Consider the following 18,084-nt stretch of genomic DNA (forward strand, 5'->3'; position numbering starts at 1 on the left):
ATTTTGGGAAATTGCAGGCACCAAAAGGAGGCAGCTCCTTTCCCTCATAGAAACTAGAAACCCTAATTATTTACTTTACCAGCTCCCCTGGCACACGACCAGGTTTGGCCAATCACATGTACCTCCCAGAATTGTGACTGGGAACTGGGAAAGAGGTTTCTCTGTGGCTTTTTGTTTATTTTGGTGGTAGCAATATCTGGTTCTTCAGCCAGGGCCAGGAGTGCCAGTGGAGTTACCTTCTGAGGTCAGCAATGTCAACAGTTAGGTGAGGTGTTCAGGGCTCTGAGGCACAGTATCCTCACCAGACAGGCTTCACGGTGTGTTCGGCTGTGGTCTTTCTGCGAACCTTCCCTCAGTTCCTGCCCACTTTTAGAACTGGGTGTCCACTCTTCCCAGTGATTCTGCAAGTCCACCTTATATCTCTCAATAAATTCCTTTTCTGCTAACATCAGCCAGAGTTAGTGCTGCTTGTAATGAAGAATACTGACTGAAAGAAGACTTCCTATAAACATGAACCTTCTTAAACCCAGGAGCATCTTTTAAAAAAGTGGTGTTTCAGGAGGATTTCCCTGTGAAGAAACACAATCTCACATAACTTCCAGAGAGAAATTAATTTACTTTACTTCTGTTGATTCACTTTTCCTGTTCTTGTTATCTTCCAGACAATCAGGATTCTTCCTCCTTTCACCCCCAAACAAGTCCACAGCCCCTTTCCCTAAAGTCTCATTTCCTGCCTATATAGTAGTCTCCTCTTATCTGTGGTTTCAGTTCCCACGGTTTCAGTTACCTGTGGTCAACCACAGTCTGAAAATATTAGATGGAAAATTCCAGAAATAAACAATTCATAAGTTTTAAATTGTGTGCCATTCTGAGTAGCGTGATGAAATCCTGCACCATCCCGCTCTGTCCACACGGGACATGAGTCATCCTTTGGTCCAGCATATTCTGCCCCTTAGTCACTTCTTAGCTATCCTGGTTACTGGGTTAATGTCATGGTATCACACTGCCTGTGCTCAAATGACCCTTATTTTACTTAATAATGGCCCCAAAGCCTAAGAATAGTGAGGCTGGCAATTTGGATATGCCAAAGAGAGGCTGTAAAGTGTTTTCTTTAAGTGAAAATGTGAAAGTTCTCAACTTACTAAGGAAAAAGAAAAATCATACACTGAGGTTGCTAAAATCTATGGTAAGAATGAATCTGCTATCCATGAAATTGTGAAGAAGGAAAAAGAAATTCATGCCAGTTTTGCTATTGCACCTCAAACTGCAAAAGTTATAGCCACAGTGCGTGATGAGTGCTTTGTTAAGATGGAAAAGGCATTATATTTGTACAGTAAGATATTTTGAGAGAGATAAACCGTATTCACACTGTTATTAACTATTCTATTTTATTCCTAGTTACTGTTATTAATCTCTTACTGTGCCTAATTTATAAGTTAAACTTTATCATAGGTATATATATACAGTAAAAAACCATAGCATAAATAGGATTCAGTACGTTCCACAGGTTCAGGCATCCACCAGGGGATCTTGGAATATATCTCTTGCAAATAAGGGGGGCTCCTGTACTGTAATTACGTGTACGTTCCACGTGATAATTCATGGCATCAGTCCCATAAAAGGATGAAAAACAGCTCACTAAGTGTGATGGGATCTGGGACTATGTTTTTGGAAATAACCAAGATTTCCTTCTATAGTTGAAAGAATAAACAAGCTGTGGTACTTACAATGGAATGGAGTATTATTCGTCAATCAAAAGAAATGAGCCATCAAAAGACATGGAGGAACTTAAAACGCATATTGCTAAGTGAAAGAAGCCAACCTTCCTTGTTTTGAAAAAGCTGTAAACTATAATGATTCCAACCAGATGATATTTTGAATAAAACATAACTTTAGAGACTGTAAAAATACCAGCAGTTGCTAGGGGTTAGGGGAGAGGGAAGGATGAAGAAATAAGTGAAACACAAGAGATTTTTAGGGCAGTGAAACTATCCTATACGATACTGTAGTGTTAGATGCATGACATTTATGCATTTGTCAAAACTCACAGAATGTACAATACAAAGAATGAACCCCTAATGTAAACTATGGACTTTAGTTAATAATAAGATATCAATATTGGCCATCAATTGTAACAAATGTACCAAACTAACACAAGATGTAAATATTAAGGGAAATTTTATGTTTGGTGGGGAGAGAGGGGTGGTATTTTGGAACTCTCTGTATCTTCCGATCAATTTTTCTGTAAACCTATAAAGAACTTAAATACTAGAAAACAACATCATGGCATGTAAGAAGATGAAAGTTAAAATATCCTAAGGTCCTTGTGCTCTGAGAAAAAGAGATGTTGATTATCTTTAGACTTTGAGTCCAATAATGCATGTTAAAAATTTAACGGAAACCACTAAATGAAAACAGGATTAAGCAAAACAAATTTCTTTCTTACAAAGCAAATCTATTATTTTTAACTGTGGTGGCCTACCTGAGATTCCAGAGCCTCCAACTTACGTTTCCTGGCATGAAGAGCTTTACTTGGAAAAGCCCAATAATAATTAGATGTTCCAATTCTTTCACAGTCAACCATACCATCATCGACTAAGCTCTGAAGAACTTCTTTTACTGACATAGCAGCTGAAAGAGGTAATTTTTAAAGATTCCATATTAAGACACAAATTAAAAGGCCAATAACTGGGGAAACACTTGCAATAGACATTATAGATAAACGTCATTCTAAGTAAAGCAAGAAAGAGAAAGAAAAATACCATATGATATAACTCATATATGCAATCTAAAAAGAAAAGGAAAAAAAAGGCCACTATGAACTCATCTACAAACAGAAACAGACTTGCAGACATAGTAAACAATCTTATGGTTACCGGGGAAAGTGGATGGGAAGGGATAAATTTGAGAGTTTGAGACTTATAAATGATAGTCACTACACATAAAAATAGATTTTAAAAAAAGTTTCTGCTGTATAGCACAGGGAACTATGTTCAATATCTTGTAATAAACTTTAATGAAAAAATATGAAAATGATTATATGTATATGTATGCATGACTGGGACATTGTACTGCTGTACATCAAAAATTGACACATTGCAACTGACAGCATTTCAATTAAAAATAATATTAATAAATAAAGTCAAAAAATATTATAGATTGAGTTAATAAGTTAATAAACAAGAAGCTTTCAAAAATAATTTTAAAAAGACAAATACTCCAATAGAAAAACAAAATACATCAATGGGCATCTATAAAATACGCATGATCAATAAGAAACAAGAAAAGTGTTCAAACCCACTAACAATTCAAGAAATGCAAAATAAGGCATGAGATATGATTTCCTGACTACCAAGTTAAACACATCAAAAATTATAATAAAGGATTCAGGGAAATGAGTGGGAAAATATAGCACTATGTATCTAAAACCTGAGATTTGTGCATATCTCTTATACAGAAATTCCATTTTTATAAATTCAGCTAAAGAAAATAATGATGGATATGCATAAGGATGCTTGTTAAAGCACTGTTCTCAACAGTAAAAACTTACAAATCAGTCCAATTACTGGACTCGTAAAAGTATTTTACTGCAATGACATACTATGCATTCATTAAATTTACGTTACAAAAATTTAATGGCCTGGATATATACACATTCAAAATGTATTATACAGAAAAACAAGTTAAAAGATAGTATGCACTAATGTGACAGTTGTTATTTTGAATGTAAGGTTAAGAGGCAATTTGTATTTCCTTCTTTTTGCTCATTTTTCTTATTTTCTTCCAACAATAAATATGTATTATTCATTATGCTAAGGAAACAAAAACAAAACTACTATGAAAAATTCAACAAGAAAGAAAGAAACTGGAGGTTATGGTTGGGGTAAGATTAAAGATCAGAAAAGTTTAAAAATAGCATGTAAAAATATAAAATCATATTTCACAAATGTTTGAAATTCATGAATTATTCAAGCTTTCTATTAGGCAAAACTACACCAAGAAATTATCCATATTTTAATGTCCATTTTAGTTTTTCCTAGAGTAAATTTAATAAAAATCTATTAAAAATTTAAAGATTTAATAAATAAAAGCAATAAAATTGACACCAAATACAAAACATTCAACCTCATTTGTAAAGAAGTACAAACCGAAAGGAAATGTCAAAGAATTCTAAAAATGAAAACAGTTTTGAGAAATGAATTTGAGTAGAATTTGGTATAATCTTTCCTGAAGGCAATTTAAGAATACATATAAAAAGCCCAAAACTACATAAGTCTCTTTTTCTACTCTGTTTCTAGGGACACTTCCTAATGAAGTAACATGAGATGTAGAAAAAAGTTCATAGTGGGGGGAGAGGAAGGGATGAATTGGTGGAGCACAGAGGATTTTTAAGGCAGTGAAAATACTCTGTATGATACCACAATGACACTGTAACAACGATCTGTGTCACTGTACATTTGTCCAGACCCACAGAATATGCAACACTGAGAGTGAATACTAATATAAATTACGGACTTTGGGTCATTATGAAATGTCCTTGCAGGTTCATCAGTTGTGACAAATGTCCTGCTGGTGAGTGATGTTGATGATGGAGGTGAGGAAGTATATGAGAAATCCTGAAATTAAAAAAGCTGTAAAAAATAAGTCTTTTAGGAGAAAAATCTATGGATGGCATGTTACTTATATATTAATTCTAGCAGCAAAATTTGGGAACAATCTGCATGGTCAATAATAGCTAACAGGCTAAGCAAATTATGGCACAGTGGGTGGTCATAGAATAAAACATTAGCAGATGCAGATGTTGTAAATCATTTTTTTTAAAGCAAATGACATAAGAAAATGTAGATGATATAATGCTATATGAAAAACTACATGAACACAAAGCTGTATATGCAGCATGGTTCCCTCTCAGAGAAAGGGACAGATATATACACACACAGATAAACAGAATCTAAGAGTAAGACATCAAAATACACCAAAATGTTAACAGGGGTGATCTCAGAGGGATTATGAACAACTTTTATTTTTATAATATTCTTTATAATTTCCAAATCTGTTGAAACAAACAAATATAGCTTATGTAATCAGAAAATAATGTTATATATATACATAAAATACATAGTGGGTTTAACAGTGACCCCTGAAAAGATAGCCCCCAGAACCTGTGAATGTGACTTTGTCTTGGAAAATGGTCTATAGAGATGTAATTAGGACCTCACAGTGAAATCATCCTGGATTTAGGGTGGGTTCCCAAATCCAATGACATGTGTCCTTATAAGACACCAAGGGAAGAAAATCAATGGGAAGGCCATGCAGAGGCAGAGATTAGAATGCTGTGTCTATAAGCCAGGCACACTGCTGGCAGCCACCAGAAGCTAGGAGAAGAGCATGAAACAGATCCTCCCTCAGAGCCTCCAGAAGGAACCCACCTTGCCAACACCTTATTTTTAGACTTCTGAACTATGGGAGAACAAATTTCTATCGTGTTAAGCCACCAAGTTTATGGTAATTTGTTACAGCAGCTGTAGAAAATTAACACCATACAAATCACATTTAACAAATACTAGAACATACATGAATAGTTTTTACTTCTTTTGAAGGAAATTATTCCCATAGATAAATGTGTACAATTGTGTGTACATATTATGTGTGTATGTGTGCACATGCATGCATGCATATTCCGTTTCAGTTTTCCTAGAGCAGATACTTCAAACACAAGAATCATGGTTGTGGCCCAGAGATATTATATAAGGGATTTTAGAAACATTCTTCATCTCTAGAAATTTATAAAGTGAAAGACTGTTGCAAAAAAAGATGACCGGTATTTACCAAAATATTCTGGAACTTTTTTGATACTTACTAATGCCTTTTTCTTTGGGAGCAATCTTCTCCATGTCTTTTAATTGAAATACATCTTTCTGTTTAAAAGAGTTATTAAAAAAAAGGTGAAAAATATGTATTTATTTCCTACTATATATTTATATTTACCATATTATGTTTATAAAATACTGTACTAAAAACCTATGCCTGGAAATGAACAGTGCTATGGAATTAAGAATTTTAGAGCTAAAAGAAATTAATTATCTTGTTTAATACTTCCAACAGAACTTAAAATGGACAGATTTTGCATGAACATACAATTCTTTAAAGTTAGTGGAGGGCAGAAAGTAAAGAACATCTTCCCAGCGAAGTATAAAAACTAGTCATCATGAATCATTTAACATGAGATAATCAGCTTCTCTGACACTCTGACTTGAAGAAAACACAAGCAATGCTTTGCTTAGCACATAGCATACATCACAGATTTAGCAGCTCTAACTAAGAGCAAAACAGACAGCTGTCAAGATCTGTTCACATTTACAGTTTCACGGAAGAGCTGCACCTAAACATGACCATCATACAATTCAGGGCTGCCTATCAATCGTTCACCTATACCTACTGCATGTCTACCACGTGCAAAACAAAACATTATCGCACGATATACAAGTAGAATATTTAATCTTACGGTTGAGGAAAAAAATCTATGTAGAATATTCCTTTCTTCTTGTAATAAGCCTTGGCTGAAGTGGTAAAAAGAACTTGGATAACAGAAGTGAAATATTTGAAAAGACTGAAGTATTCAGTTATTAGAACAGAACTATTGTGATTATTGCTATGGAAATCTGGGATCTATTTCTTCCAAAATAAACTTGAAAAAGCAACTTCAATAAGATGGAAATTAGACATCATAAAAATTTAAAATGTCTGCCCATTCAAGGGCACTGTTAAGAAACTGAAAAGACTGCCGAGAAGACAATTCACAAAAGATATACACTCCCCTGCCCTCAAAAAGATGAACTGATGATGGATAAAGGAGTGGACAGATGAATATTATATATTAATAAAGTAAGCAGAGTACAAAATATTACAGGTAGAATCTAGGTTGGGCATATAGTCCTTCACTGTGAAATTCTTTCATCTTGAATGATAAAAAGCTGGAAAAAGTAACTTCATCTCAGTACACTTAAGATTAAGTAAATTAAGGAAAATACTGAATCATTGGTCTTAGAAAGTGTGAAATCAATTTTTGTCCCTCTGGGAATAAACTCTCAAAAAATAATTCTGTAGGGTCTCAGAGAACATGCAATAAATTACTGGCTTTAGGTCGCTAATGCATTTAAAAAAAATCAATTAATCAAACCTATTTGCAAATACCTTAGATTCCCTGGAAAAAGAACATAAACTCACTGAGATATCTGCCCACATGTGGTCATCAAAGAAGAGCCCCAGACATACTGGCTGCCCCAGTGGGGCCGCTGTGTAGATAAACATGCTCGCAAAGAAACAGCCTCAGGACTAAAGTGGGGTCATTTAAACGAACAGAGAAAACGGTCTCCAGTAAATAATAGTTCTCCCCAACAAGAAACAGAGATAACAAAGAAGAGATGAACACAATGGTTCTAGCCCTCAAAAACAAAACTATAAAAACAAAATACCATGGAAGACACACAGTAATATTTTTAATTAAACACTTGTGATCTGGGCATTGAAATGTTTTACACAGATTATCTCATTTAATCCTCATACTAACACTGTGAGCTAGGTACAGTTATAGATGAGGAAACTGAGACTTAGGTCAAGTAAGTCACAAAGTCGCAAAGCTGTTAGGTCAAGCAGACTGGAGGTGCAAGTTCTCTGTCATGGAGCGATACTGCTGCCATGTTCATCCTAAGGGTAACAGCAAAGAAGTCTTTTTCTATTACATTAGCAACTTCAAATAAATCTTTTAACTATGTATTTATAAGAATAAATATATAGGAATATAAGAACTGAAATCAAGCAATTAATACAATTAATTTCTAGCTTTACATAAAAACACAGTATTAACTTCTTTAAGCTGCTACTACTCATTAGTGTCACAGTCATTACTATCTGAATGTTACTGAGAGAAGAGTTGAATATTTTTCAATCAGAAACAGCCAACTTTGATATTCAAGAAAATTAACAATTCCATAAAGGACAAAATAATTTCCCTCACCACTCTCCCCAGCTTTCCACTGCCTGGTGGGAATTAATTCTACTTCTCCTGCTCTAGGAGCATAGAAAAAATATTTCGACTCAGAGGAACAGTCATAATCCTCACCAGCAAACGTTATCAATTTATCTTCCTAACCATATCATCATTATTAATATGATACTCTGTTCTGAATTGCCAGTGACTTTTAGTAAGTCATTATATATAAGTAAGATTACTAAGATTTCACTTAGATGGCAAAGCATTAAAAAAAAAAGCCCCTACAATATTTCACTTGTTTTATTAAGAATATGCTTTATCAAAACGAAAATGTCAAGTATTATCATTACTTATTGATTTCATATTCTATTTTGCCATTTTCCCATCTTCTTCACATTTGTAAATAATGAAAACAGCCAGTAGGCTGGGGCCAGACAAGACTTTGAAGGTCCTGTCAAGACATAAGACATAGGAAGTTAAAATGTTTTTGTGGGTCCAAAGTCTGAATTTTAACCTGGAAACAAGAAAAGCCACTGAATGTTGGCTTGGTGAAGAAAACAGGGTCTAGAGCCAGGTGACTGGGTTTGAATCCTGGCTCTGTCACTTAGAAGTGGAAACTTCAAGCATGTTTCCTGTTAGTGGCAGGCACAAATTAAGGAGGACTACGTGTTACATTATTCATAGGCTTATAAATGTTGGTGATATTTAGCATTCCCTCTAAAATCAGATGATTCTCCCTGGGTTGTTTTTTTTTCTTTCCCTCCCTGGGTTTTTAATCCCAGTACTATCACTTCCACTTTTGAGATCAGGGCTGGTACCTTAGGCTGTTCAGATGTCCAGATCTGCAGAATGAGGATGATAACAATAGTACTTATCTCATAGGGGCAAAAAGGACAAAATTTGATAATCTACACCAAGGGCTTAGAATACTGATTTGCACCTTGGAAGCACTCAGTGGATGTGAACTATTAGTATCATTTTCAGGCAAAAGGGGACAATGAAATACATGCCTCAGAAAGATAACTGCAGTGCCAGCATGTACGAAGAGATTCTACAAACACTGGGGGAGGGTTCTTTCCATAGCTCACAGGTACCACAAAAGCTTGTAGAATTTTATCTGTTATTCAGGATATTGGTTAGTACTGTTTTCTAATGAAAAAGGTAGAGTTAATACTGGATGACACACACTTAAGAAGATTACACAAAATTCTAAAAATCTTAAGGAAAATGACTTACTGTCTCAAAAAATATTTCCATCATGCGGGCTCTCTTTTCCTCGGCACTCAGTCCTTTTTTCTTCGACTAAAGCACAAAAGTTAAAAAGTGAACACTGTGTTGTTGTTGTTTTAATAAACGTTGCATTTTAAAACAACTTGGTTCAAAACATTATCAGAAATTATTCATGGTCTTGTCTGAGACGAAGAGGTTTAGTAACTCTCAGAGCCAGGCCTCAAGACAGATTTTAACACTCTGCCAAGCCTTGTGGCAGGTGCTGCCAGTATGGTAACAAGAACTGTGACTAACACAGAGCTGGTATTTTGTAGAAATTCAGTATTTATTAAATGATCCAATAAGTCACTGTATTTACCTTCAAAAGACTTAACAATCTCTCAAAGAAAATAAATGGGCATAACCACTTATAACTGATGAACAGGTACGTGCACAGATTGCTACCTGGGACAGAATGAATTAATTCCACCCTGGAGAGGGAGGAGGGTTAGCTAGGAAGGCTAGAGATGAACAGGATTTTGTCAAGTTGAGAAACGGTAAGAAAGGTGTCTTGAATAGGCATAACGTTATGGTAGTACATGGAATGCACCAGAAAGACAAACACTCAGGGACAATTATTATATGCGTGGAGTATGTAGATGGAGTGGCAGATGAGATGCCAAAGGCTGTCTGGGCCAGATTATGCAAGGCTGACTGTCTAGCCAAAGAGAGCAGACTTTGTTCCAGGCAATGAGGAGCTACTGAGCAATTTCTGAAGCAGGGAGTGACAAGATCAGTTACATCTTGGTACGACAGCTGTAGCAGCACTGTAGAGGGTAGGCGGGAGGAAGGAAAATCACATCTAAATAGAAAATGAAAGCCTCTTCGGGTTACTATTATTCTGTAACTACCCTTTGACCAATTTGAAATTAAGATAGTTAATATGTAACTGAAATGTACGTTAATGATAAATTTTATTATATATTGTATATAGAGTATATACCTAAGGTCCAATTTAAAAAAAGACCAAATTTCCTTAATGCAAAAATTCACAGGTGGGGGAGGGTATAGCTCAGTGGTAGAGTGAGTGCTTGGCATGCACGAGGTCCTGGGTTCGATCCCCAGTGTCTCCATTAAAAACAAACAAACAAACCAAATTACCTACCCCCCCGCAAAAAAACCAAACAAATAAAAAAAAGGTCTTTAAAAAAATTCACAGAAAAACAAGAGAATGAGAACCAATATCTCTAGTGCTCTCATGGAAGATTCCACACTTTTTTTTTAAAAAGTGATCTGCATCTTTCTCAAAAACTGCATGGGATTATAGGGGAACACAAATTGCTTAGTTAGAACTTCAAAACACCTTACAGCACTTAAAAAGCAGGCAGAAGTCAACCAACAACTAAAAACTGACTGGCCCCATCCAACCATAAACTCCATCAGAAATGAGAGCCTACGCTAGATGCGGAAGGAATGTGGAACTGCCACTGTGAATGCACACCAGGGTACACGAGTCTATCTTACCAGCAGAACCTAGAAACCCACTAAATCATTTTCACAGCAATAAATTTACCAGGTGTTTCCTGGTGAGTCATATAGGTAAAGCACATAGCCTCAAAATTTTACTTTCTTCTTTTCCCTCTGTCCACTCTCAATACTGCAGTTCCCCAGGGTTCTCAATTGATCCCCTCATTGCCTCGCACCTTCTCTCTGATCTCAGCTGTTTTCATGGGTTTAACAAACACCTACGCTGAGATCTCAAATCTATACATCACTGGACTTAGTGTGCACCTGAGCTTCAATCTCATGTATCTACCTGCCTGCTGAACAGACTTCCAACTCAGGAGGTCTACAATGACCTCTTCCTCTCCCACGTCTACTGCCCAAACCTGCTGTTCTGGATCTTAAGTTCAGTTGGATACCAACCACCTTGTTACCCAAGCCAGAGGCCTGGCAGTCACCCTGGTTTCCTCCATCTCTCTTACTCCAAATCCAGCCAATCACCAGGTTCTGCCGAGTGCACTGCAGTCCCATAAGTACAACACAAGGTAAATTAATAAAAGGAATTCTGTGATAACCATTTATTGCTTTGTTTGGAGAGATAAACCAGAAAAGCCTCAGCCAGGTGAGTTCCAAGAAAGCATCTACTCTGAAGTACAGAGCTAGAGCACAATACTACTTGATTACCCTCCCTTCACATCGGCCTTGGCAGCATAATAAAGCAAGCCATTCACATCCAGTTAGAAGGCCCATTCAGCTCATTCCTCTGGTCCAGTTGGTCTCAAACTTCCACATAGATCAGAATCATCTCAGGAGCGTTTAAAAGTAACTGATGCCCAAGCACATCCCATATGGAATGAATAAGAATCTCTGAGACTCGTGAGGTGCTTTAATTGTGCCCCAGGATTGAGAACACAGCTCTTCTCAGCCCAGAACCTGGGTTATGTCAAGGGCAGTGAAAATCCTTTCAGGACTCCAGTCTGTGGCTGCATCAGTGGAAAATAGATACAAAGCCTCAGAAAAGGCTACCATTTTGGTATTATAAATTGCTCAAGAGACCACAGACTCCACAAGAATCTGCCACGCAGAGGGCAGGCAATGAGGAGAATCTAGTGTCCTGAGAGCTCACAGTTTTAAGAAAGCTCTTTTCTCTCAGCTCAGGAGCTGTAAAACTTACTCAGGAAATACGGATGAGCTGTATCATCTGTTAACACGGATTTCAGGCTAATTTATTCATCAGCCTCCTTCGTGACAAGTAGTTTTTTTATTATTAACCACAGCAGGAGAGTACCATGGCAAGAATTAAAGTAACTAATGTAAATGGATGCCATATTAATCCATATTTAGAAATTTCTCCAAAAAAAAATAATCTGCAAGGGCTCATTTAATATTTAAGATTAAAGAAAATCTCCTGATAGTATATGTTAGAGATCCAACCAAATTAGTAAGTAAGAGGACCAAACAGTTAAGGACGGGGGAGGAATCTTCTCCAATTAGACTTAGAAAATCCCTAATGTCAGTCCTGTTGATCAACTGCAATAAAATAGTGAAAAATTAAAAGGAGACACCTGGGGCCCTAAGAAGTGGCAGACCACCCTGCAGTTCTCCAATTCCAAAAACAAACCTGGACTTACAACAACTCTACCCAGCAAGCCCAACCAAATTGGAACAAACAACTATTAATTCAAAATAAGGAAAGAGAACAAGTTACCTTTGATCAAGATAACTCGAAACTTATTTCTTAGTAATATGTGACAAATAAGTATGTATCTTACCAAAAGTTTTTAGTATTAGATGATTCAGGTGTAGAGAGAGCTTAAGTAAAAAGACAAAAACAAAAAAAATTTCACGCACATAGTTGCATAGTTCTCAGTCAGTTGTATCAGGCCAGTGACTCTATAAGGAGAAATACGATATCACAGAGCACTGGTAACAGATTTAAGCGTAAACCTGTTTGGCTTCTTATATCATTTAACGCCCAGGTGGCTGGGTTGTTGGTTTAACCACAAAGAAGCCGTTATCAGTTATAATTACATCTGGACAAGTACCCTCAAATAAACACCGTACAACCCAGGTCCCTGTCCATCACCAGCTTGCAAAATAACGGCCACTTAATTAAGATATTAAAATCTTAGATCTATTTCACTAGATGTTGATTCTCTACCAATAGAAGCGAGGGGTGGGATGAAACTGAAGGTTTATGAAAATGACTGGATGAACAGAAAGACATTAAAATCATAAAAGGAGACAATCTGGTATCTTACCAGGACTTAAACCATTATGGCATGCAAGGAAAACTAAGTCTTTACGGTGCTTCCCTAACAAAGCGACTCTCCCTACCAGCCAGCCGTCCTTTGAAGCACAAAACGGCAGCGATTCCTGCCCTTTGTTAAAAAAAAAAAAAAAAAGCAAAAAACACATTTTCACAGAAATCATCTAACTGGCATGAAGTGAAGATTCGCTAGGTTACTCTGGAAATCGTGCGCGATCCTGAAATGCGCTCTACCGGTTACAGCATGAAAGCACTCAAACGGCAAAGACCAACCGAGCCACTTGGGAGCCGAGGCGGCCCCGGCGCTGCCCGCCGACACCGCCTCCTCCGGTTCTCATCCCGGGGCTGCGCCTTTAGCGGCGAGGAGCTGCTCCGGAGTGGCTCGTGTTCTTTCTGCCGGCCAGACTGCAGGGTCTGGGAGATACTCGGGGAACGTTCTCGAACGCTCCCATCTTTAACCTAACCCGCCCGGGAGGGCGCCGGGGCAGACGGGCGGGGGTCCCAGCGCGGCGCCTCAGTCTCCCGGCTCGGGCCGCGGGAGCCGGAAAGCGTGGGGTGGCCGGGGGGTGTCCACCGGGCGGGGGAGCGGCCCCGCAGCCCGCCAGGGCGGCCAACACCGAACCGGGGGTCCCACGCGGCCGAGGGGCTCGGCGGCCCGGTGACTGGGGAGGAGGGGGACCGCGGGGCGAGCTCCCAGCTCTTACCATGGCGCGGGCGGCGCGGCTTCCGGCGGCGGGGCCTGCGCGCGGCAGGGGCGGGGCGCGCAGGCTGGTTTGATTTTGGCGCCAACACCGCCCCGGGGGCGGTGCAGAGGAGAGGAGGCGGGGAAGAGAGGCCGGTCCTCACCCCAACGGCATGCAGCGTCCCCTGGCGGCTCTGCCAAGCGGCCGGTCGCGACGGGGCGGGGCCTTTCCTGGGGGCGGGGCCTGCCTGGCCCGCCGGCCTCCGCTTGGTTGACTCCAGCTGCTGGCGAGCAAGGTCTCCCAGCTGCTTCCGCCTCTTCCGTCCTTCGTGCTGAAAGTGACTTTTTTTTTTTTTCTAAAAGAAAGCCTTGAGTCCTCGCCTTTAGGTCGTTCCTCGCTTAGCGGAAACGCGGCCTAAGTTTGCCTTAAAAAACAGGCAGTTTGGCTGCTGGGGAAGGAAACACAGCATCCCAACATCCGGATTTGCCTGGTCTGGGGCGGCGTCTCTCTAAATTTCATGTCTCATCTTCCCCATCGCTGTCCACAGCTTTTCCAGCTTTTAAAAATCAGTTTGTATCTTTGTCTTAACCTTAGTTGTTGTTTTTTTTTTTGATAAAGGAGAATGAATTTTAAATCAAAACGGTCGAAAATAGGGTACGTCGTTACTTGACAACAGATAAGGATTCAGATCAAAAGCTCGGGTCCCTTTGCATCAAGGTGACATTAACTCAGACCTTTCAGTTAGTTATTTTGGAAATAATTGTACGAGATTTTGAACCATTTTAAAGTTTAATTTTACTAGAAACAAAGAGTGGCATCTAATATAGGAATTTGTCCCTGTTGCATCTCATGGAAGCACGGTAAGAGAATACATATATATATAGAATTGCTTAGAGTTCTATTTAGTTTTTCCTAGAGTTCAATACAATTCAATTGATGGTGCATGAGAAGATATAAAAATTGTAAAATGGTAGACATTTAGAAAATGTTTTAATATTAGAACTAGAAAATGTGTAATTAATACACCGTACCCTAGAATTCTCATGCATTAAGATACAGCTGAAGTAGGTACGTCACTCAGAAATGAAAGTGACATTTAAGAAAACTATTAAATACTTACACTAGTGCTGTACAGAGTTTTCAAAAATCATAAAGGTGACATTTGTGGGAAGCCTTGCCTTTGCTCTCAGTCTGCCCACCTCATCTGCTCCATGAAGAACAGCCTTTCTTCACCTGGCTAACTCTTAACCATCCTTTAAATAGCTCAAGTGAGCCTGTCAGACAGGAAGGGGACAGGGCACCGACATTCAAGGAATGACACAACAATTAACACCAAGATGGCAGAAAATTCAACTCCCAGTAGACCTTGAGAGCCAAGATGGAGATTTGGCTTCCAGTAGACATCGAACTTCATTATACGCTCACTGTAATAGATTAACATGGTAGTCTTCCCACAGATGCCATGACAGTTCTGAGGCTGACCATAAAAGGTCAAAAAGTGGGCAGTGGCCCAATTCCTGGGAATCCCAGCCCCCTCCCCAAAGTATTTGGAATAATCCTCCCACTTGTTAGCATATGGGGTTATCAAGCATGTAAAAACTAGCAACACCACCCCTTGGGGGAACACTTTTTTCTGAGACGGACTACCGTCTGTCTATGGAGTGTATATCTACATTCACTTTAAACTGAGCACCCAATTCCCACAGCTTATGGCCTTTCTAAACTCACCTTCTGAGACAGCCTGCATTCTGTCTATGGAGTATGTATCTCTCTGAATAAATCTACCTTTACTCAACTGTGGCTCACTCTTGAATTCTTTCCTGTGTGAAGCTAAGGACCCACACTTGACGGGATGTGCCCCAGAGACTTAACCGAGACCTGGGACATGGCCATCCTCTCGCCCCACATTCTTTTTCCTGTGTCACCTCCTGGAATCTTTTTCTCTCTGCCTCTTCACCCCCACCCCACAAGCAGATAGGATCTCTGTACTTTTATCACAGCACCCCAGATCCATTTTGTAATTATTTACTTGGACAGCTTCCCTATAATGTCAGACTCCTTTCTGTGTCAGAGACTAAACCAACCAGTTTTGTATCACCAAAGCCTAGCACAGTGCCTGACATGTGATAAACACTCAGTAAACGTGTATTAAATAAATACACCAGGTATCCAAGAGCACCATCTTGTCCTTGACTTAGGAATATCGTGATACAATTTTCAGGTGAAAAACCAAAGGATATTTTGCTTTTAAAAATCTTTATTTGCATCGAGTAGTTCTTTCCCATTTACTATTTTCACCAGTATGATTCTGGAATCATCTGATATACCATGCAGATGTCTTGAGACACTCCAAATTTTGCAAGATTACAGGGCAGGCAGATGTGGTGTATAAGTTAAGTATGAAAGCAAATAAATATTTGTAGCATCTGAGAAATACTCATGAATTTGGTTCTTGTATCCACCATCTAGCATTTGTTACACTACCCAAATGGCATTTGTTTATTGCACACATTTGTGTTTTACAAAATCCTTAAGCATACAACAATTCCACTTTTTAAAATTTGAGTATCTGCTGCCTGCAGAATGTGTGAGGATGATCTGGAAAGCCCACACACACCCTTAAGCAGTTTATACTCCAGCCATTGCTGCCCTTCCATCTGGGCACCTGGCCCTTGCCCTAGACCTTGCTCTGTAGAGGCCATGTTGGCCCCACCCCAGCCACATCCCGCCCCATAGCCAAGGGGTCTGCAGGGTCAAAGGGACATACCCATCTATTACCCACAACCTTCCTTCTAGATCAGGAACCTAGGAACCCAGTATCCCCTGCCTATCTTAGATTGAGTACCCAGAAAAACAAAGCCTGAGACAAAGATGTGCTGGTATAGTCACCCCTCTTTTTCTTATGCTTCACTTATTGCCCTTAGCAGATACTGTGTTGTTTACAAATTGAAGGTTTGTGGCAACCCCGCACCCAGCAAGGCTATCAATGCCATTTTTCCAACAGCATTGGCTCACTTTGTGTCTCTGTGTCACATTTTGGGAATTCCTGCAGTATTTCAGACTTTTTCATTATTATTATATCTGTTCTGATGATCTGTGATCAAGATTTTTGATGTTACTATTGTAACTGTTTCAGGGCACCACAGACCATGCCCATGTAAGACAGAGAGCTTGTTGTGTGTGTTCTGACTTCTCCGCTGACCAACCGGCTATTTCCCCATCTCTCTACCTTCCCTCGAGCCTCCCTATTCCCTGAGACAAAACAATATTGAAACTAGGCCAGTAAATAACTGTACGATGGCTGCTAAGTGTTGAAGTGAAAGAAAGAGTCACAGGTCTCTTGCTTTAAATCAAAAGCTAGAAAAGATTAAGCTTGATGAGGAAGGCCTGTCAAGAGCAGAGGCAAGCTGAAAGCTAGGCTGTTTCACCAAACAGCCACATTGTGAATGCAAAGGGAAAAAAAAATTAGAAGGAAATTAAAAGTGCTACTCCAGTGAACACACAAATGATAAGAAAGTGAAACAGCCTTATACTGATATGGAGAAAGTTTGAGTGATCTGGATAAAAGATCAAAACAGTCACAACATTTCCTTAAGCCCAAGTCTAACCCAGAGCAAGGCCTCAACTCTTTTCAAAAGAGATCAAATCAGGTCAGGAAAAAGATTCCTTTAAAAATATTCCTGCTTATTGACTATGCACCTGGATACCCGAGAACTCTGATGGAGATGGACAACAAGTTGAATGTTTATGCCTACTAACACAGCATCCATTCTGCAGCCCATGGATCAAGGGGTAATTTTGACTTCCAACTCTTATTATGAAACACATTTTGTAAGTCTATAGTTGGTGACTTTTTTCTGATGAATCTGGACAAAGTCAACTGAAAACCTTCTGGAAAGGATTCCCCATTCTAGATGCCATTAAGAATGTTTGTGACTCATGGGAAGAGGTCAAAGTATGAACATTAAAAGGAGTTTGGAAGAAGTTGATTCCAACCCTCATGGATGACTTTGAGGGCTTCAAGCCTTCAGTGGAGGAAGGAACTGCAGATGTGGTGGAAACAGCAAGAGAACCAGAATTAGAGGTGGAGCCTGAAGATGTGACTGAATTGCTGCAATCTCATGATAAAACTTGAATGGATAAGCAGTTGCTTCTTATGGATGAGCAAAGAAAGTGGTTTCTTGAGATGGAATCTACTCCTGGTGAAGATGCTGTAAAGACTGTTGAAATGACAACAAACTGTTTAGATATTACATAAACTTAGTTGATAAAGCAGTGGCAGGGTTTAAGAGGACTGACTCCAATTTTGAAAGACATTCTACAGTGGGTAAAATGCTATCAAATAACATTGCATATTACAGAGAAATCGTTCATGAAAGGAAGATTTAATCGATGCAGCAGACTTTCCTGTCTTATTTTAAGAAATT

General features: G+C 38.9%; 1 protein-coding gene and 1 non-coding gene across 4 annotated transcripts in view; one reads left to right on the forward strand and one right to left on the reverse strand.

The window, feature by feature from the left end:
• Positions 1-13,807, reverse strand: part of MND1 (meiotic nuclear divisions 1) — a 59,914-nt gene extending 46,107 nt beyond the window's left edge. The window contains exons 1-4 of one of the 3 annotated variants that reach the window (XM_072975411.1): positions 13,679-13,807; positions 9,230-9,295; positions 5,861-5,918; positions 2,483-2,631 (exon numbers count right to left, since the gene is read on the reverse strand). In XM_072975411.1, coding sequence (XP_072831512.1) covers positions 2,483-2,631; positions 5,861-5,918; positions 9,230-9,295; positions 13,679-13,681 — 276 coding nt within the window. In that variant the 5' untranslated portion in view covers positions 13,682-13,807. Of the gene's footprint in view, positions 1-2,482; positions 2,632-5,860; positions 5,919-9,229; positions 9,296-12,966; positions 12,985-13,247; positions 13,519-13,678 lie in introns of those variants that run through there. The other 2 variants (XM_072975414.1, XM_072975423.1) reach the window with 2 other exon arrangements.
• TRNAA-GGC (transfer RNA alanine (anticodon GGC)) lies at positions 10,263-10,335 on the forward strand. Its single transcript has one exon. It is a non-coding gene; the product is annotated as a tRNA-Ala (tRNA).
• Positions 13,808-18,084: the final 4,277 nt, after the last annotated feature.

Source organism: Vicugna pacos, chromosome 2 (genome assembly GCF_048564905.1).
Source record: "Vicugna pacos chromosome 2, VicPac4, whole genome shotgun sequence".
NCBI lineage: Eukaryota > Metazoa > Chordata > Mammalia > Artiodactyla > Camelidae > Vicugna > Vicugna pacos.